Source organism: Peromyscus eremicus, chromosome 3 (assembly GCF_949786415.1).
Source record: "Peromyscus eremicus chromosome 3, PerEre_H2_v1, whole genome shotgun sequence".
NCBI classification, from domain to species: domain Eukaryota; kingdom Metazoa; phylum Chordata; class Mammalia; order Rodentia; family Cricetidae; genus Peromyscus; species Peromyscus eremicus.
Genome location: NC_081418.1, coordinates 24,996,911 through 25,018,665, shown reverse-complemented (window position 1 = coordinate 25,018,665; position 21,755 = coordinate 24,996,911). Strand labels below are relative to the sequence as shown.

The following is a 21,755-nucleotide window of genomic DNA, read 5'->3' as shown; positions in this document are numbered from 1 at the left end:
ATCTATTATACATGAATTCTTGCTGGTGTCCCTAATAGTTTGATATAATCAAATTTAGTTTAGAAAAAAGCATCCAGAAGCAAGACATTTAAAACATGAAAGAAATAAAAGTGCTGATAGCACTATTCAGGCATCAAACTAACATCCTAACCTTGGAGCCAAAATGATCCAGTATCTATATAAATTGCCACATACTCAAATGAGATTTCAGCATGCATTTACTAGTATAGAATTAGCTGTAAAACTGAAATAGTGTCAGATTATTTTCTATCCTCATGCTTTTAACAGGTATATGAAAATCAAATAAAAATTATCAGCTTAAGAGAACTCACAGATGAGAATTTTACAGAAACTTCTGTGGTTTGTCTCTCATGCAGTAGTAAAAGGTGTCACTTTGTGTTGACATAATTAATGTAAACTATGAGGCTTACAGTTCAGTCTTGTTCTCAATTGAATAGCAGAGTAAAAAGCTTACGGAGAAGACAGAACTGCTTGGCTCTAAAATTTATCTTTTGACAACTCAAATATTTTAAAATAGAAAGGATTACTACATATATACTCTTGGATGGATATATCAAGATACTTTCCTTATCTCATAAGTATACACTATACTTTAGCTACCGAAAAGCAATTTTCCATTAATAAGCCTTTGAAACGTATTTACTAAATATGTATTTTTATATTGTGACCCAGTTTGCTTTTACATTCAATTATAATAATAGATTTTTAATTAAAAAGAGCTAATACTTATATGAAATTTATTAAGTTCTATGATTCAATTATCAAGTATTTCTGAGCATAATAGATAGAAACAAAAGTAAATTAGTTATTGGGAAGTGGGCAAGGTAAATATAGAACATTATTATCAAAGCAGATACATGCCCAGAGAGATATCATAATTTTAACAAGCCTCAGGTAGGCCATTAGCATTTAAACTGCACATTTTTCAGAACATAAACGAATATGGTTTTAATGAGAAATTTCTCAGGTAATCTTTAAGTTTAAAAAGCAGTTGGCAAAATGAAAGTACTGTTTAAACAATTCCATGAGATTATTTTAAGGATAAATTAAATATTTTTATGACCTTGATAATTCTCATATTTCTCTCATCTGGTGGAAATACCTTAATCGAATCATTTTAGAAAATATATAATGACAAATTATAAACTTCATTTTGTCCCCTATAGTCTAGAAATATTTTAAGACGAAAATAGGGTATGTATATTTTCTGATATATGTGCATATTTTTAGAAGTACTTACTACTGAAAACACATTTACCAATCACAACATTCACTTACATAAGCATCCTTTGCAATGCTATACAAGATTACTGTCTTAGTAGTTACACAGAAAGGCTTTTACAACCAGTTAGCACTTATTTACAAGATACCTAGAGCAAAGTAAGATTCTGCTCAGCTATAATAGAGGGAAAACTAAACCACAGAAATGCTAAGTATCTTGCCCACTAATTATAATGACTGATAAACTGTAAATATAAAATATGAAAAATTATACATATAAACTCAACATTCAAACATTTACATTTAACTGGGGACAGGAAATAAATGTGAAGGAATTTAGTGCATAGCCTGAATTACAAAGAGGTATTGTTTCAAATTCAAAGCAACAGACTCTACAGAGTTATGGATATTAGTTCATAGGAACTTGAGAAAATAACAAACTACACTCAGTAAAAAAATATTATGATCCCAAGACACTTAGTTCTATAGGAAAATACAATGAATATAACATATGTCTAATGAAGCACTGCAATATATTTCATATGTATATGCTGGAGTGGTGCACGTGTGTGTTTGTATGTGTATGAATGCACGTGTGTATGCAGGTACAGATATGAAAGCCAGAAGCCAATCTTGAGAGTTGTTCTTCAGGAGCTATCTGCTATCTTCTTTGGTTTATATTTACTTGTTTGTTTATTTACTTGAGACAATGTTTTGTACTAAGAGCTGAAGTTCCCTGATAAAGCTATAACAAACAGCAGGCCAGTGAGCCCCAAGAGCTTCCTGTCTCTTCCTCCTTATCAAAAGATTAAATGCAAAAACCTACACACCCACACACTCAGCTTTTTTTGAATACTGGGAATCCAACTTAGATTTTTTTGTGTTAGTACGGTAGGTACTCTACTGACTTAGTTAGCTCCCCTGCCTTTGAAATATATCTTTACAGCAATAAAGACATATTTAAAAGACCATTCATGATACCATGGGTTCAAGTCCCACAATTACAAATAAGTAAATAAATATGTATGCAAATAATAAATTAAATATGTTAAAATAGTATGTAAGCATGATAAAGGTATACTGTGATCATAAAATTATGATTTTTGGAGGAAGGATTTTTCAAACAATAATGGTGCCAATTACAAAATAACAAGATGCCAGGCAAACTGACAAATATTAAGTATAAAATTAATTCTACATAAAAATTTCAATCCAAGAACACCAGTGCCTAAACTGAAAATACTTTTACAAGAAAGATAGCATTACAACTAAAAACACTTGTGATATTACATTATACCCACCTTAACCTCAAAAATATTAATGAAAACATCTTAATTGCTTCTTTATTAATTTCTTTAAAGTTTTACAGGTAATTTATGCTGCTATCTCTTAATAAAGTAAACCAAAAAACTATCCTTTATCATCAGTAACAAAAATATTTTTACCTTCCAAAAGACTGACAAAATTCCAGATACTGCATATTGCAATAATGTGATTAGGAATAAAAATTTAGTAAGAGAGAGTCAATAAATAAGAAAAAATAATACAGGCTGGGCGGTGGTGGCGCATGCCTTTAATCCCAGCACTCGGGAGGCAGAGCCAGGCGGATCTCTGTGAGTTCAAGGCCAGCCTGGGCTACAGAGTGAGTTCCAGAAAAGGTGCAAAGCTACACAGAGAAACCCTATCTTAAAAAACCAAAACCAAAAAAAAAGAAAGAAAGAAAGAAAGAAAGGCTAATACAGATCAAAAAATCTTATCAAGTGCAGAAGATGAAATTTATTTTTTAAATGACAATAAAAACATGGTGGTTTGGAAATGACCTAGAATAAAGTACTTTTTGAAATAAAAATTGTATTCATTTCTAATTTAAATGTCCAAAAAATAATACATCCCAGTAAAAATCTAGTGATCCTATAGTAAATGAATGAGAATCAATGTAGTATCTCTTAAAAAAAAAAAGATAGTCTTGTATATAGGTTCAAATAGTTACAGGACAGTCACGAGCACTAAATCTTTTATAATTTCAAACTAATCAAGCTCTTCAACGTTACCTCCAGTACCTAGAGAATTATCTTTGATTGAATTTTGTTAATTATATGAGGCTGCCATTAGAAAATGTTCACAGTTTCATGTACACACTATGTTGTATTTATGCTTAAGATACCACTTTTGATAATCTTCAAAAATTATAAAGGGAAGACAAGTATTCCTGTATATTTCTTAAACTTGGAAGAACTTAGTTGTAAATGGACCTAATCTTTAGAAGTTCCTAGAAGAAGGGAAATGAATTGCTTCTAAGAAATATTAGCTAATAAGAGTTTTCTAACTTTTTACTTCAATGCAATTTTTACTTTCTAATGATGTTCAGTAGAAAGCAAAAAAAAAAAAAACCCTAATAACTTTCTATTTGATATTTGATGACTTATATTTTTGAATTAACACAAACAAGTTATATTCTTAGTGACTGAAATACATGACAGCATTTTAAAAGTAAATATTTTAAACCATACAATATGTTTTATCAAATTTGTTTATTCTTTTTGAGATGCTGCCTTTCTTTGTCCCCAGTTAACTGAATATAGAATTGTTAACACACTTTCTGCAGGAACTCAGAAAATGTTCTCATCTACACTGTGTGAACTTTGTGTCACTGTCCTCTGAAGGACTACTAACTCTTTGAATTAGCATCTTTTGCTGTCCACCACCCCCACCACCACACTCAGCACTTTCATAGTTTCTTCTTTTAGCCAAGGATGCAAATGGCTAAAATGGGAAGTCTCTGAACCCTGAGGAGCGGCCACTGGGTAGCATCAGCTGGGGTTCCTGGAAGGCATCATGTTCTACTTCAAATTTTTAAAAGTACGAAACAAAACAAACGAAGAAGGGAACCAAACAAAAAATAAAGTCTACCTAGGCCATCTTTTCACCTTTCTTTATTTCATAACAGAGAAGCATTAACACATTCATTTTGGAAAACAATAAGGAACTGCTAATGAAGTTGTTGCCAATCAAACTCCATAATAACCAATGAGAAAAAACTTCAACTTTTATGATACACTAAGAGACTTTAGAAACTCTGTGGTCTGATGAGATAAAATCATCATCTTAGTACAGGGTACTCAGGACAAACACTTTTGCAGCTTCTTTATACAAAGCATTACCAACTTATTCTCAAGAAGAGAGGAATTCTCTTGCTCAAAAGTCATATTATCACTCTTATTTATATCTAAGTCTAGAGTATAAGCATGTGTAGCAGGTTAATAAGTGGATGAAAATCTTTTTCTGAAGGACCATTCTCACTAACTAATATTTTATAAAGGACTTATTTGGTAATTGTTTTTTTACTGTATCTGTTATTAAAAAATAAAACGATGGGCATTTTACTTTCACCCGCTAAAGACAAGGTCTCAGAGTTCAATTTACCTGACGAGATTCTCATTATCTCCAGTGCCTTTGCAAGTTGCACATTCAGTCCTTAAGTCTTCAGCCTTGGGCTTCTTTTGCAACACAGACTGCCTCTGCCTTCTTTCTCTAGGAACTCTTTCCTGCCAAGTGGAAAAAAGAAGTAAACAAAACAAACTCTAACCAGGAGGAAAATGGAAATCACTCAAGCAAGAAAGTTTCCAGCTGAGGTAAAGAGAATTTAACTTATTCGAACCTCATGTTTTTCCTCCTCGGGAACAAAGCTTCGCTTTCGTCCTCTGGTTCTCTGGAAAAAAAAAAAAAAAAAAGCCATAAAAACACTTAAGGTTGAAATCATGATAAACATAAATTTTCTCTGTCAACTTTTATGGCTTAAGTTATAGTTGGAAAACTGGTGATTCTAATTACTATTAGATTGCTCCACTGCATGTTGGTAAAATTATGTCATTAATTATACTAACTTAAAAAAATACACATGTATTTGATAGGAAAAGAAATTAATTTTCTAAAACTATTCTAAAGAGTTTTCTTCAACATTTCATACTTATATCTACAACTTACTCAGAGCATTTAATTTTTCATATCTTATCACAAATCACTTCTACAACTAAAACACTGAAAATGGAATAATATCCTATCTATTGTTTTCCCACACATGTACCTATGCACACATGTTAGTGCAATTAAAAAAAAAATCCTTAAGTAGCCATAAAAAAGGTGGAAAGAAAAGACCTCATAATTCCCAAATCTTAGTTAAAATAAGACTAAAATAATTTAGTAAAAAAAATGTATATCTTGTATTTTGGACAACATTTATCATTTGAAAGAAGGCATCTACATGTTTAAAAGTAATACAAGAGTATCTGCAGCCAATATGGTTTAACTCTCCATCTTACAGAGCACTGACTATGAAGACTTAAAATTCCCATCTGCAGACCACTGCTCTGGAGGAGACGAGACAAAGGTGCCACTTAGATTGTACTCTAAAGCTGAGGTTAAAAAACATTTATTTCAAGGTTAGATAAGTACCAAGTAATTCTCAACAGAACTATTTTCTAATATGCATCAATGATGTCTTAAAGCTTCAGTTCTTCAGAATATCCAGTGCATCTCATACTGCGTAATTTCCCGCTAGTAACTGAAAGCCAATTTAAGTCATTCAAGACAAGCGATGTAGCCATTTATGTCTGTATTGCCTGTTGGTATTTTTTAATACGTTATAGAATAATTTAAGAAGAAAAGAGAATATTGTATCTAGGAAAGAGCTTCAAATGCAGGCCCTATTAATACTAAAAAAGTTCTTACTTCTAAACTAAGGCAGTATGTTGCTCTTCAAACGATCATCCACTGACCATGCACACTAATGTCTATGGGCACTTGTTTAAAATGTAGAATTTGTAGGCTCTTTCATCCCAGCATATTGAATTAGACTTCCTTTTAACAGCAATATGAAGTTACATATGTTAACTTTAAGGACATTCACACAAAAGAGCTCTAACTGTTGACAGTGAAGTCTCAAGTCTTTACAGTTTACGATTACCTCTTTGCATGTTTTCCTTTTGCTTTCTACAACAGTTACTATTCATCTCTAAACTTGTAAGGGCCATGTTATATTCACCTTTCTATACCCAACTAAATGCAATACAATGTTTATTCCATCCAAAGGTTCAGAAATAAAAAAAAAAACTATAAATGGTTCATTAGAAAATAATAAATGATTGCACTACACTATGTAATTCAAATACAAGATTTGGCAAAAAGTTTATTTTTCCCTTTCCTGGTACTCATTTAATTACCATATACAGGCCATTTCAGTAAGGTTTCAGAATGGTATACTAAAGGGAAAATACTCATATTACTCATTAAAATTCCACAAACTTCTGCACATAATGCTAAAAGGCTTTTGTAACCCTTATTGTGGGGGGAGGGGTAGCCAAGTAACTATAATTCACCTAGCTTTGAATGATTTCCTCAGCCACTTAGATCACCCAGCTCTTGGTCATCCACAGTACATTTACTTGGAAAAATATGATAAAACAGACATCAAAAATATCTGAATGGTCCCAAATACCATGAATTTAATTTTCATTTTTAGTCATTTTAATAGGCAGTTTTTCTAAACTAACATCCAAAAATATTCATCTAAAAACATTATTCAATTTCTCAACAATGCAGTCTTAACATTATTAAGTGGCTAATTTGTACTTGAGTAAAATTAGCTAAAATATTAGTGTAACAAAGGTAGACTCTAGGATATGTCATTCTCTCTCAATTGAAGACCTGGTGGGGGCAATTATAACAATCATACATATAAAAATGCCATAATAAAATTCATTAATTTGTATGCGAGCTTAATTTTTTTAATTAATAAAACAAATGAAAACTATAAATTGCCCCTTGGCTTAATAACTCACATGTGAAGAAAAGGAAACGCATTAAACTTGTTAATTCCCCTTGCCAAAATAATGACCTAAAAGAAGCAGTGTTCTCTGGAAAACTGTAGGGTTCAGTCAAGACTGTAAAAAAGCAGTGTGACTACTGTATTTACTGTGTTAAAAAAATACATTTAAAATGCAAAAATTTATGAGTCATGGAAAATAAAAATCACAGGACTTCAAAGAAAATAAAGCTGATGCATGTGAGAACGTAAGACTAGGAAAGGACAGGTCTCAGAAAGCCCTCAGGCACGTGTGTAAAAGATGAAAAGTCACCAGATGCACAGTATAAAGAAATGAAAAACAGAGTGAGAAAGCTTTCAAGCTACATTAAAGTTATTAGAAAACATGCCCAAAAGTACAAATTTCATTTTTAAAGTAACTTCAAAAGGGACATGAACACTCTCATTTATTTGCTTCTAAAGTAATTTCTTTTCCTAAAAGGAAGAAGATACTTTCCATACAAAAACAAAGCAGAGAAAATGTCTATGTAATACAGCCCTCAGAAGGAAGCACCATCAGGCTGCCTTTACAGTAACTCCAGAGTGTCACCTGTAAACTATAAGCCATACAAAGGAGAATGGGAGCAGGACCCAGCATTTGAGTCCATGAGTCCACAGGAACAAACTACAAATTACAACAATAATTATTTATGAGAAAAATGAAGATGAAATATGAAAATAAATTCACAATATATGTATATCTTCTAAAGTTTTAACTAAAGTTTAACTAACAAGACTGTTCTTAAATGTAAGTCATGATTTAATATCTTTACTATGATACAAACTATGTATCCATTTAAAAATTGGTATAAGAAAACGTTAGCTGAGCAACTAAACTTGGCTGAGTTATTGTACTGACTGGTTTTACATCAACTGAACACAAAACAGTCATTTGGGAAGAAAAAACTTCCATTGAAAAAATAGTCTCACCGGGCGGTGGTGGTGCATGCCTTTAATCCCAGCACCCGGGAGGTAGAGCCAGGTGGATCTCTGTGAGTTCGAGGCCAGTTTGGTCTACAGAGTGAGTTCCAGGAAAGGCGCAGAGCTACACAGAGAAACCCTGTCTCAAAAAAAAAAAAAAAAAGAAACAAAGAAAAAGGAAAAGAAAAAATAGTCTCACTAGATGTAGGCAAGACTGTGGTGCATTTTTTTTATTGATGACTAGTGTGGAGCTCTGAACATTCTAGGCAAGTGCTTGACTAATAAGCTATATTCCCAGCCCTTGTCAACTCATTTAATTAGCTCTCTATCTAGTGCACACTCTTCAAGCAACATCACTGGCCATTTTTCAGTGCTTTAGTAAGTAAAAAGATAGCATGTTCTATTATAAGAGAATTTAGTTCTTAGTTGCTTTATTATCTGAACATTAAAAAAACCCTGTTTTTACCCTAATATCCATTAACAGAAGTCATTTAAGTAAATAAACAAAGGAAAAAGCTTTGTTATATCATAAGTCTTATTCATTCATTAAACATTAAGAAAAACTTAATTGTAATGGTAATAAAGACAACAAAGGAGTGCTATGAGAATATTATTTCAATTATTCCCCATAGTGTCCCTTCTAGAGCTTCATCATTTAGTCATTTTCTCAACTTTGTAATACCACATTGGGTTTCTCTCATAAATCTCATGAAAATAGGGAATACTAGCAATAACAAAGGTTTTTAGCAATCATTTACAAGTGTATACTGTAAGTCATCTGCTTAAGAATATAAATAGCTTAAGAAATGGCTCAATGGTTAAGATCACTGACTACTCTTCTGGAGGACCCAGGTTAACTTCCACAGCAGGTCAAAAATGTCTGTAACTCATGCATGTGATGCACAGACATATGCAGGCAAAACACCACTACACATAAAATAAATAAACTTAAAAAGAAGAATATAAATAGAGAAGAAAGTATATTCTTTTGTGTTTGGGTAAAATGTTCTGTAAATATGTTAGGTCCGTTTGGTTAATAACATCTGTTACCTATAGTACTACTCTGTTAAGTTTTGTCTGGAGGACCTGTCTATTGATGAGAATGGGGTACTGAAGTTTCCCACTGATCAGTGTGTGAGTGTCAATATTAAGCTGCAGGAGTGTCTTACAAACTTGTGTACCCTTGTGTTCGGGGCATAGATGTTACGAACTGAAATGTCATCTTGGTAATTTTTACTTTGATGAGTATGTAGTGTCCTTCACCATATCTTTGATTAGTTTTGGTTTAAAATCTATTTTGGAGCCGGGCGGTGGTGGCACACGCCTTTAATCCCAGCACTCGGGAGGCAGAGGCAGGTGGATCTCTGTGAGTTCGAGGCCAGCCTGGGCTACCAAGTGAGTTCCAGGAAAAGGCGCAAAGCTACACAGAGAAACCCTGTCTTGAAAAACCAAAAAAAAAAATAAATAAATAAAAAAAAAAAATAAAATCTATTTTGTTAGGTATTAAAATGAGCATACCAGCTTGTTATTCAGGTCTATTTGCTTGGTATATCTTTTTCTAACCCTTTACCCTGAGGCAATGTCTATCCTTGATGTTGAGGTGTGTTTCCTAAATGCAGCAGAAGGAAGGATCCTGTTTTCATACCCATTCTGTTAGTCTGTGTCTTTTTATTGGAGAATTAAGACCATTAATATTGAGAGATATCAATGACCAATGATTGTTGACTCCTGACATTTTGTTGTAGTACTAGTTGTTGTTAGTGGTGGGGTGTGTGTGTGTGATCATTTCATTAGATGCAGAAAAAGTCTTTGACAAAATTCAACACTTCTGCACAATAAAAGTCCTGAAGAGATTAGGGAAACAAAGGACAAACATCAACATAATAAAGGCAGTTTACAGCAGGCCTATGGTGAACATCAAACTAAATGGAGAGGAACTCAAATTGATTCCACTAAAATCAGGAACAAGACAAGGTTGTCCACTCTCCCCATATCTATTCAATATAGTACTTGAAGTCTAAGCTAGAGCAGTAAGACAACTATAGGAGATCAAGGAAAGGAAGAAGTCAAAGTATCGCTATTCACAGATAATATGATAGAATATTACAAGCAACCCCAAAAATTCTACCAGGGAACTCCTACAGCTAATGAACACCTTCAGTGAAATGACTGGATACAAGATTAACTCAAAAGTCAGTAGCCCTCCTATATACAAATGACAAACAGGCTGAAAAAGAAATCAGGTGGCAACACCTTTTACAATAGCCACAAATAATATAAAATATCTTGGAATAACTCTAACAAAGCAACTGAAACCAAGTCTTTGAAAAAGGAATTCAACAAGATATCAGAACATGGAAAAATTTTTCATGCTCATGGGTCAGTAGGATTAACATAGTAAAAATGGCCATCCTATGAAAAGCAATCTATAGATTCAATGCAATCCCCAAACATTTTTTTTAACAGACGTAGAAAGAACAATTCTCAACTTCACATGGAAAAACAAAAACCCCAGGACAGCTATAACAATCCAGAACAATAAAATAACTTCTGGAGGTATCACCATCCCTGATTTCAAGTTGTACTACAGAGCTATAGTAATAAAGCCACATGATACTGCATAAAAACAGACATATTAATCAATGGAATCAAATTTAAGATCCAGACATAAATCTAAACACATATTGATAGCTGGTTTTTTATAAAGAAGTCAGCAATATACACTTGAAAAAAGATAGCATCTTCAACAAACGATGTTGGTCTGATTGGACGTCTGCAGGTAGAAGAATGCAAATAGAACCATCCTTATCACACTCTACAAAATTCAAGTCCAAGTAGATCAAAGACTTCAACATAAAACCAGATGAACATAAAACCACTGAATGTAACAGAAGAGAAAGTGGGGAATAGCCTTAAACACATTGGCATATGAGACGACTTCCTGAAGAGAACACTGATAGCACAGGCACTAATTAATAAATGGGACCTCATGAAATTGAAAAGCTTCTGTAAGGCAAAGGACACAATCAACAGGACTAAACAGCAGCCTACAGAATAGGAAAAGATTTTTTTACCAACTCGATATCTGATAGAGGACTAATATCCAAATGTATGAGGAACTCAAGAAACTAGATATCAAAAAACCAAATAATCTAATTAAAAAATGGGGGACAGTTCTAAACAGAATTCTCAATGGAGAAAACTCAAGTGGCTGAAAAATACTTAAAGAAATTCTCAACATCTTTAGCCAATAGGGAAATGCAAATCAAAACCACTCTGAGATTCCATCTTACATCTGTCAGAATGGCTAAGATCAATAACACAAGTGACAGCTCATACTGGCAAGGATGTGGATCAAGAGGAACTCTCCTCCATTGTTGGTGGAATTGCAAACTTGTACAATCACTATGAAAATCAATAGCGCAGTTCGTTAAAAAATTTGGAATCAATCTCCCTCAAGACCTCACTATACCACTCTTTGGCATATCCCCAAAGGATGCTCCATCCTACCACACGAACACTTACTTTGCTCAGGCATGTTCATTGCAGCCTTATTTACAGAAGCCAGAAACTGGAAACAACCTATATGTCCCCCATAAAGAATGGATAAAGAAAATATGGTACATTTATACAATGGATTACTCAGCTATTTAAAAAAATGACATCATGAAATTTGCAGGCAAATGGATAGAGGTAGAAAAAAATTATGCCAAGTGAGATAACCCAGATCCAGAAATACAAATATGGTATGTATTCACTTATAAGTGGATATTAGCCATTAAGTAAATGATAATCAAGCCACAATCCATAGACCCAGAGAGGTTAGGTAAAGAGGAGGGGTCAAGGGGGAATGTATGGATCTCTCTGGGAGGGGGAAATATATTTTAAAGGTGGACTGGTGGCAGCTGGGGAAAGCAGAAAGTGGAAGAGGTGTTGAAATAAGGTGAGGGGGGAGATGGGATAGAAGGAGAAAGTGTTAGGAGAGAGAGCTGAAACTGCGACAGGGATAACACTTGAGGGATGTGAAAACCTACTGCAGTAGAAACTTCCTGGAAACTATGAAGGTTTTCCTAATGGAAGATAATGCAATCTCAACTGGCTTTCTCTTGTAGCCAGGTGAGGCTTCCAGTGACAGGACGGGCTTATACTCAATTGAGTTGTTGGCCAAGTGGGTCTCATGAAAATCTCCAAACAATCTAGGCTGTTGTCAAGATAAAGGGTTGCTCTCTGAAAACTCAGAGTGGAGCCCCATTACCAAGGATAACACCCAAACAATTAATTGGACATGGAGAATTTGAGCTGGTGCCTACATGGAGCTTTCACCCATATGTTCTTATGTCTTTGGTGCAGGAAGGTACTCTGTAGGCTACCAAAGGAGAAAAATGAACACCAAGTCAGTCACAAAACCTTTGACCAACAATCTGTCCTGCCTGCAAAATACACTGTCAATGGTGGCACAATAGCCAACCAATGTCTGATTTGACCTAAGGCCCATTCTACAAGAAGGAACCCACACCCAGTACTGCTTAGGTAACAAAGAACCAGAGACAAGATAGCCCAGAGACCTAGGATAAAACCAAGTATGACTGGTCTTAAAAAAAAAAAAATCAATAAAAATGATTCTTAACAATATTCTGCTATACTCACAGGTCAGTGCCTTATCCAGGCATCATCAGAGAGGCACCCTCTGGAAGCAGATGGGAACAGAGGCAGTGGCCTAAAGCCAGACATTGTGCGGAAAGAGTTTAATTGGAGATTTCCATAAAATCCCTTCCCTTAGAGCTCAAGGAATCTTAAGAGTCAGAGGGGATGGAGAACAAGGCACTCTCAATCAATTAAACCAAGTACATATGAGCTCACAGAGACTGAAACAGCAAGCACAGGGCCTACATGGGTCTACATCAAGTCCTCTGCACCTCCAGTATAGCTATTAGCTCAGTATTTTTATGGGACTCCTGACTATGAGAACGAGCGGGCCACTGACTCTTGTGCCTGCTCCTGGGACCCTTTTCCCCCTGTTCATTGTTCTGTCTTAATCTGATATGAAAGTTTTGGCTTCATTTTATTATATTTTATTTTGTCATGTTTGGTTGTTGTCTCTTGAAACCTTTTCTAATGAGACAGAAAAGGAGTGGATCCAGAGGGGAGCAGAGGTGGAGACGAACTGGTAGGAGTAGAGGGAAGGGGAAACTGTAATTAGGATATATTGTATGAGAAAAGACTATTTTCAATCGAAAATAAAAATATAATTAGAGCGTACTTGAAGGTTCCGGCAGAAGAGCAATGAGGGAAGAAGGGGATGCCCACCTGGCCAGTCACATCAGTCAAGTCAACTCTGGTAATCCAGAGTTTTCATACTAAGATGGACTAATTTTCATTCATACTAAGTGTCTCTCAGCTTTGAGAAATAAATCAGACTTCCTTTGCCAAAGTGTCTAATGAGGGGAATCCCGTTGGGTAGAAGACAAAAATCACAGGCCTAAAATAAACATATTATCCATCACAAGATTCCAGTTATTTAGATTCTTTATTTATCTTTTCAATTAATTTTACTTATTTGTTTGTTTGTTTATTTATGTTTTGGGTTTTTTTGCGACAGAGTTTCTCTGTGTAACAGCCCCAGCTGGCCTAAGACTCGCTCTGTAAACCAGGCTGGCCTCGAACTCACAGAACTCCACCTGCCTCTGCCTCCAGAGTGTTGGGATTAAAGGTGTGTACCACCATGCCTGGCTTCAATTAATTATTTTAAAGGAATAAGGAACAAGCGACTTCACTGATGATTACATGGGAAATGTGATAAAGATCCACCTGCATATCCAGAAAGACAAAAGGGGCTAAATAACCTTCACAACCTTCTAGGTCCACTACATTAATCTACAATTGTCCTCTGAGCACATAGTAAACCTTCAAGTCACTATTTTTTTTACCACCAACAATTTACTTATTTTTAATCCCTTAATGTCTTACATAAGAACCACAGCTAGGAAATATGGGTAAGAAAGATAGTATCATCATCCTTAAAAAGAAAGAGAAAGGGTAAAGGGTCAGGGAGTGTGAAAGCCACTTCACAGTCAACCTTTCCTATGCCCAGCAAGCACAATAATAAGCAGTTAGTTACTATGCTTGACTATCTGTAGTCACTTTATAATCACCTATTGTCTGAGGCTGGAAACCACATTTTCTATATTCCCTTTCCATATGCAGTTCAAGGATAATAACTGGAACTAAGAAATAGACAAGCAAAATGAAGGCAATGTTTCTAAGCCCATGGGTACTAGATGCATGGCTTGTTCTAATGCTGTGTGGCTTGGTAAGCCTTTTCCTCAGGTAAGACTAACTTACTTATTTAGAACCTATTGATTGTTTTATACAATAACCACAGCTATGAAATAGGGATAAGAAAGATTGTATCCTCATCCTCAGAAGGAAAGAAAAAGGGAAGAGGTCAGGGAGACTGGAAGCACTTTATAGGTGACCAATCCTGTGCTAAGCAAGCACTTACTTCCTGAAAGCTTTTCCAGGTTTGCCTTTATCCCTACATTTCACTCACTCACGAGTGCTCTTCAGGCTAAGATATTCACAATCAAGTTCTCTAACCCAAGAGACGCTGGCTTGGTATTTCAGGGTTAGAGACTTACTGATAATTTCTCGAACATTCGACAGAGCTCCTTTCAACTAGAAACAACACATTCCTTGATCTGCACACATCTAGGTACACCACGAGTGCCCTCATGTACCACAGAATGACCATTTCCTGAACTAGTCGTATGATGTATAGTCATCAAGCTGCTGCAAGTTTAAGCTGGATGGAGAAGTCTCTAGAGCCATCACCAGTACTGCTTAGAACGCCAGAATAATAAAAGTCTTATCTGAATCCCGGATGAGCACCTCTTAAAGGCTATACATCTTGGCAAGTTATTTAAAACAATGCTTTATTAGGATTCTTTTGTGTCTGATAAAGAAAAAATGTCAGATACCAAAAATATGTGTCCTCATAATAGGTTCAAAGCCCATGCACTGAGTTGGGGAAAGAGAAATGCTGGAATAGAGGCTAAAAGAGATTCTGTCCTCAGCTACATTTTAATTTCATACAACAAAAAAAAACTAATTGATTTTTCATTAAATTTTCATTTAAAACAATGCTATCATTTGGATTGATCATTTTTTAAAAACTAGATATCCTAACAACTAAACATGAAGCAATGTTAAACTATGAAGCGTACAATGACTCTATGTTTACAAGGGAGAGGTACTTCCTGAAAATACATTTCATTCTTTCACTTGAAATAAATCTTTTAACCATTATTTTAAACAATAAACTTTTAGCCCTGTAATTTGTTTTCAAGTAACTTGACCATTTTTTGTTGTTTTTGTATAGAAAGAAAACATAGGAGGAAAAAAGTGATAATGAGACTGATCACTTGAGAAGCATCTTATTGAAACTATTATCTCAGAATATACTATATTCTTTCAGATTTCTAGAAATCTTTCTTACAAACCCAGAATAGAATGAAATGGAAAATAATATGTCTGAGTATCCATGTTACAAGTCTAGTATGGCTGGTCAGCATGTTCAGCTCCCTGTTAAGACTCTGGGCATGGTGAATGGAAAGCTTCCTGTCAACAGGAAGACACCATTCTTCAAGAGCAATTTTGTCTCCAACAGCAGGTACTCTAACAAGGATAGAGTCTATCCGCTTATCTCTCTTGCCTTTTGTTTATTTAATGTTTATTTGTGTGCCTGTCTGTATCTGTGTGAGCATATACGTAAGTGTGTGTGTGTGTGTGTGTGTGTGTGTGTGTGTGTGTGTGTGCGCACGCGCACTTGTGTGTAAGGAGGCAGGAAAAGGAAACTGGTTGTCCCTCTATATTACTATTTCTTTGAGACAAGATCTCTCCCTGAACCTAGGTCTTGAGTTTTCATAATGAAGCTGGAATCCAGCAACCTCCAGGGATGCCTGTCTCCACCCCTTTTAGAACTGAGGTTACAGGTGTGCACATGACTCTCAACTTGTGTGGGTACTCAGATACAAACTCACACCCTCACAACTATACAGTCATCTCTCCAGGCTGTGAGCCTAACTTTTTAAATCCTGATATGCTAAAACCAAATAAAGACACTGATCCAAAAATTTACTTATTGGTTAATCAAAAATGATTTAAGTGTAGCATTCATAAGTAAATTGTTTCTGGGTAAACTGAAAGTCACCACGAAGAAAGAAATTAAAAAAAAAAAGAGTGAAGGGTATTAAGGAGTGTGTATATACTTCCATCCTCACACCAAATATAAAAGCATGCATTTTTTTTTAATTCCCCAGAGTAGGTTCATAGTACTCATGATTTGAAGGGGAAAAAAATAAAGCAATGCAACAAAAATTAGATATACACAAGCAGTGCACATATGAGGCCAAAATACTAATTTACTATTACTTTCCTTCAAAATGCTTAAGATTTTCCTATGTGTATGAGTATCTTGCCTACATGTATACATGTATACCAAGTAAGTATCTAGTACCCATGGAGGTCAGAAGAGGGGGTTGGATTCCATGGCACTGACGGTTTGGAGCAACCACAGAGGTGGTGGGAACCAAACTAATGGGATCCTCTACCCCACTGAGCCAACTCTCCAGTCCCCTTCTTTTCTTTTTTAATATCAACTTCTTCAAGGTCAATATTCAAGCATTCCCTTAACTTTGACACTATTTCACTGTGTATAACAGGAGCAATGCCAATGTTTGAAAGTACAAAAAAGAGTGTTGATCCTAATTATATTAGTTAAGGTTTCTATTGCTGTGATAAACACCTTGACCAAGACAATTATAAAACTTATACAGTTTAATTGGGCTTAAGATTCCAGAGAGATAGAGTTTGTGATGACAGAGCAACTGCATAGGTGCAGGTCCCTGGAGCAGCAGAGAGCTCACATCTTGATCCATAAGCAGGAAGAGGAAAAAATGGACTGAGGAGAGCAAGAAGCTTTTGCAACATTCAGTCTGTTCCAGTGACACACCTCATCTAACAAGGCCAAACCTCCTAATCATTCCCAAACATCCACCAACTAGGAACAGAGTACTCATATGCCTGAGACTTACAGGGAGCATCTCATTCAAACCACTACATTCCACTCCCTGGCCCACATAGTCTCATGGCTATATCATAATACAAAATGCATTCAGTCCGACTTCAAATGTCTCCATGGTCTTCCACAGCCTCAACATTGTTTAAAAGCCCAAAGTCCAAAATCTCCCCTAAAAGCTCTAGGCAATTTCTTAACTGTAACACCCTGTAAAAAGCAAAAAGCAAAATATATATTTCCAATATAAAATGGTACAAAATATACATTGCCATTCCAAAAAGGGAGTTAAGGGGGCACAGTGGGGAAGTATTGAACCAAAGCAAGACTGAAACCCAGAAGGGCCAAGTCCAAATAGTGTAGTTCCATTGTCCAATGTCAGCAGGTTCAGATGGCTCTCCTCTTCCAGGTTGGATACCTGCAAGATACAGCTCTCTCTTGGGCTGGTTCTACTCCCTGTGTGCAGCTATCACTGGCAGATATCCCATGACTCTAGCATGTCTAGTAGCTGAGATCTCACATCTCCAAACAGCAAAACAGGAGGCAGAGAGGTACACTGAGAATGCCTTCTGGTCTTGTCCTATGAAACTGCCTGAGGCTGAATTGAAAAGTAATCAACTAATTTCTTTGGCGGAAAAGATTTCAAAACAGGCTTGTATTGGCTCTGCCACATAGTTATTAATAATTACTCTTCTGCAAGTCTATAATGAAAAAGAGCACGTGGGGCAAAAAGAAACACAAAATGTATAGTTTGAAGAGAAAAAGAGCAATAAAGTCAAGGTCTTTCGAAACCCCAAAGTCTACCCTGCCCTAGTGACACAGCTCCTCCAACAAGGATAAAGCTCCCTCCCACTCCTTCTCAAATAGTTCCACCAACTGAGGACCAAATTTTCAAAGATATGAGCCCCCAGGGGCCATTCACATTCAAACCACCACACTAATGTTTAATGTGAATGACTCCAGACATACAAATTAACAGTAGACATATGACTGGCTTTCACATTAACACGACTCAAAGGGGCACCAGAGAAAATACCATTTTAGTATCAGAATATAGCATCAAAGGAGAAAGATCTCGGGCCAGGGGTGGCGGTGGCATATGTCTCTAATACAAGCACTTGGGAGGCAGAGGCAGGCAGAGTTCCAGGACAGTCTGGTCTGCATAGTTCCAGGTCAGCCAGAGCTACATAGAGAGATCCTGTCTCAAAGGAAAAGGGAAAAAAAATAAAAAATAAAAAAATAAAGAAAAGGAGAGAAAAATATCTCACTTATTAAATACGTCATACAATGACCAAATGTATAAAAACCATTTCCATTTGTATTTCAATTAAAAATTTACAGAGCTCAAAAGAGGACATGAGAAATTAATTCAGACTGCATAGACTCGATTCTTCTTGTGTGTTTCTCACATGTTTACATGCATGCCAGAATGGATAGTGTTCTCATGCTTCACAGATGTGCCCAGTATTTTCATGCTTTCCAAACAGATACATGAAAAAAATGTGTCCTGTTATGTGAGTTTCCATCAGTGTTAATGACCTTGGCTATCTGTTTATATGGTTTTAGTCTATCATATTTACTTTTCAAGGAACGAGTATATAAATCTTTTGCCAATTCTTCTAGCTCACTGAAAATACTCTGAGGTCAAAATTTAAAGAATTTCTTTAGGAAGTATTTCTGTTTGTTATTACTAGGTGCATAAAGATCTCTTTCAACATACAACTATTTTAAATAAGAATTTAGTGTGTGCTTTCTATTTACATCAGTAGTATACATTTTCTCTCCAGACTCATAAGGGCTAATCTGCATTTATGACTTCTTAGGGGAGATATCTTTTACTTTTCTCCCTTGTACCAAGATAGGTTTTTTTTCAAAAAATAAAAAACTTTATCTGGATATTGAGGGAGATAGATACTTTTAGGTTTAGCGTTGTCATTTGTTTTGTTATATTTTAAGGGCCTTTATTATTTTAAATTTTATTAATTTAATTTTGCTTCATTTTAAAAGTCTTTATTATTTTAAAGTTACAAGTGTCTGAAAAACTCCTTTTTAAAAACATACAACCCTTATTTTGTTATTACTTGAAAAGGTTTTTTCTTCTTTTTTTTTTTTTTTCAAGACAGGGTTTCACTGTGTAGCCCTGGATGTCCTGGAACTCATTCTGTAGACCAGGCTGGCCTTGAACCATCCAGAAGACTTACATTTTGTTTTGTTTTGTTTTGTTTTGATATTTTGTGTGTGTCTCTCTCTGTGTGAGCACATACATGCCTTTGAACATGAATGTGCCAGAGCATGTAGGTCCAGTCCTTTCCTTTCTTTCCATCTTTTGGGTCCCAGGGAGGAAATCTGGTGAATCACAAATAGTCTGCAACTCAGGAACCTATACATTCTCTAAATGTTCATAACCATACTATAGGGGGCATTTACAGAATTAGCTAAAACAAAGATAATGTTATAGAAAGAAAACAAAAGTTTGATTTCTCCATTCACATAAAACCCCAAACTTAACAGACTAAATTAAATACTGTTCATGACTACACAGGTTTGAAATATAAAGGAAGAGGCAGGCGGATCTTTGTTCGAGGCCAGCCTGGTCTACAGAGCAAGATCCAGGAAAGGCGCAAAGCTACACAGAGAAACCCTGTCTCGAAAAACCAAAATATATATATATATAAAGGAAATGATTAGGTGATGAGAAATACACAGCTGAGATGAAAGGGACTCTGTTATACATATGAGCTTGCAGAGGCAGGCCCAGGAGTCCAAGGCTCAGTAACGTCCTATTTTTAAGTGCAGTGTCAGAAATACTAGTACCCACCATTAAGCTTTTACCTGAACCCACAAGCTAGATTCTCAACTAAATACAATATGTTAATATTGTAATACTGACATAATACTGAGAACTGAATTCATAGAAATAACAAAGAGCAATATGAACACCTGTTTGACTTCTGAGTGTATGTTTATGCTATAACTCCTTTTAAATTTTTCCATCAGAATATCACTGAGATCAATAAACAAAGAATAAATACCGTGTTTCTTATTGGAATTTTCTTGGGTTCTGGTGGCACGTCCTGGGGAACAAATTTCACTGGTTCCTTAATCTGTCTCCTTGATCGTTTGGTTCCGTCTGGCAATGTTTCCATGGCCATGTCTGCTTCCATGTCACTGCTCCCAGCCTGGTCACACTCTGAGCACTGCCTGAACAAATTTTTGTTAAAATAAAGTCAATATTTATTATCTTCTGATTTTAGCTATAACTTCTATAAATACAAAAAGAATTCACACACACACACAAATAAATACACACAGCAGTGTGATAATGACAACACACAGAAGCACACCTCCACACCTGCCAAAATGACTGTTACAGAAAGCAATTCAGTGTAGCCACATACTACAAGAACAAATGGAACAATGCTACTGCAAGCCAAGAGAACTCATAGACCACTCACTAAGAAGTATCTTCCTACTTAGAAATGATGACTTTTTTAATGTGACATATACTGAAAAGTCTTTTATGGACTTTCATTCTTATATTTCATTACCATACTTTTCATTATATTTTTTGTCACAGTATGCTGAATATACCATCTGGAAAAAAAATGGGATCTGTGAAGTGTTGGAGTGAGTAGTCATTTTACTAGTAAACCAAGCAAAACCTTTACCTTGTCAGTGAAGACCTAGAAATGTGTGTTCTGCCAATTATAATATGCCCATTAAAACGTTACAACCAAGCTGGGTATGGTGGCGCACACCTTTAAGCCCAGCACTTGGGAAGCAGAGGCAGGCAGATCTGAATGTTCAAAGCCAGCCTGGTCCACAGAGTTCCAGGTCAGCCATGGCTATTATACAGAGAAACCTTGTCTCGAAAAAACAAAGAAAACAAACAAATGAACAAAAACACATTACTGCCAGCTGTTAAAAGTAAATTTATATTTATACATTTTCTTCAAATATAATTTAAAAGGATTAAAAAGATTTCCAAAAGTCTAATTTGTGATATATGATATATTTACTTTACATGTGTTAATATTTGTACCTTTGAATGTAACTTAAAATTCAAACATCTCTAAGCATTTCTTATCATTTAAATCACTCTCCATCAAAACTTTTATTTTCGATATATCAATAATACAGACTTATTATTAAGCTTACTTTTACTTTTAAAACTGAGATCTTTAAATTCTGGGTTCTACAGCATAAATACAAAGTACTATTTGTCTTGCTGAAATAATCATATTAACTGCTGCAATGCAAAGTATCGGTGAGAAAAATAAAGTGTTATTCTCTAATGCATAACTTACAAAATTCTTACATGCATGTTGCTAGTGCAACTAAAAGATGTTTTATAGATTACCAAATCAGTAATAAACTGCTCTTATACTTATTTCAAATAAAAACATCAGTAACTAATATGGTACTACATAAATGCCTTACATAATCCCAGAATTTACTTGATGAATATATTCTGAAGAGGCAAACAAAATTATGAAAAACTGTGAAATGCTAAGGTTTTTTTGTATTGTTTTTTAAATAATAAAATTCCACAGCCATTTTATGTAAATAAGCTTACAAACAATATCAAATTATGTCTCAAGTGGATCATTTTTCTGCTTTATATGTCTAAATTATACAAACTAATAACAAATTGATCAT

The 21,755-nt window shown here is 35.1% G+C and overlaps 1 protein-coding gene across 3 annotated transcripts in view; it reads right to left on the bottom strand.

Annotated features, from left to right (window-relative positions):
• Positions 1-21,755, bottom strand: part of Phf14 (PHD finger protein 14) — a 139,347-nt gene that overhangs the window by 63,160 nt on the left and 54,432 nt on the right. For all 3 annotated transcript variants that reach the window (XM_059257383.1, XM_059257382.1, XM_059257384.1), the window contains 3 exons: positions 20,129-20,297; positions 4,901-4,951; positions 4,666-4,787 (listed from right to left, as the gene is read on the bottom strand). In XM_059257383.1, coding sequence (XP_059113366.1) covers positions 4,666-4,787; positions 4,901-4,951; positions 20,129-20,297 — 342 coding nt within the window. The remainder of the gene's footprint in view (positions 1-4,665; positions 4,788-4,900; positions 4,952-20,128; positions 20,298-21,755) is intronic.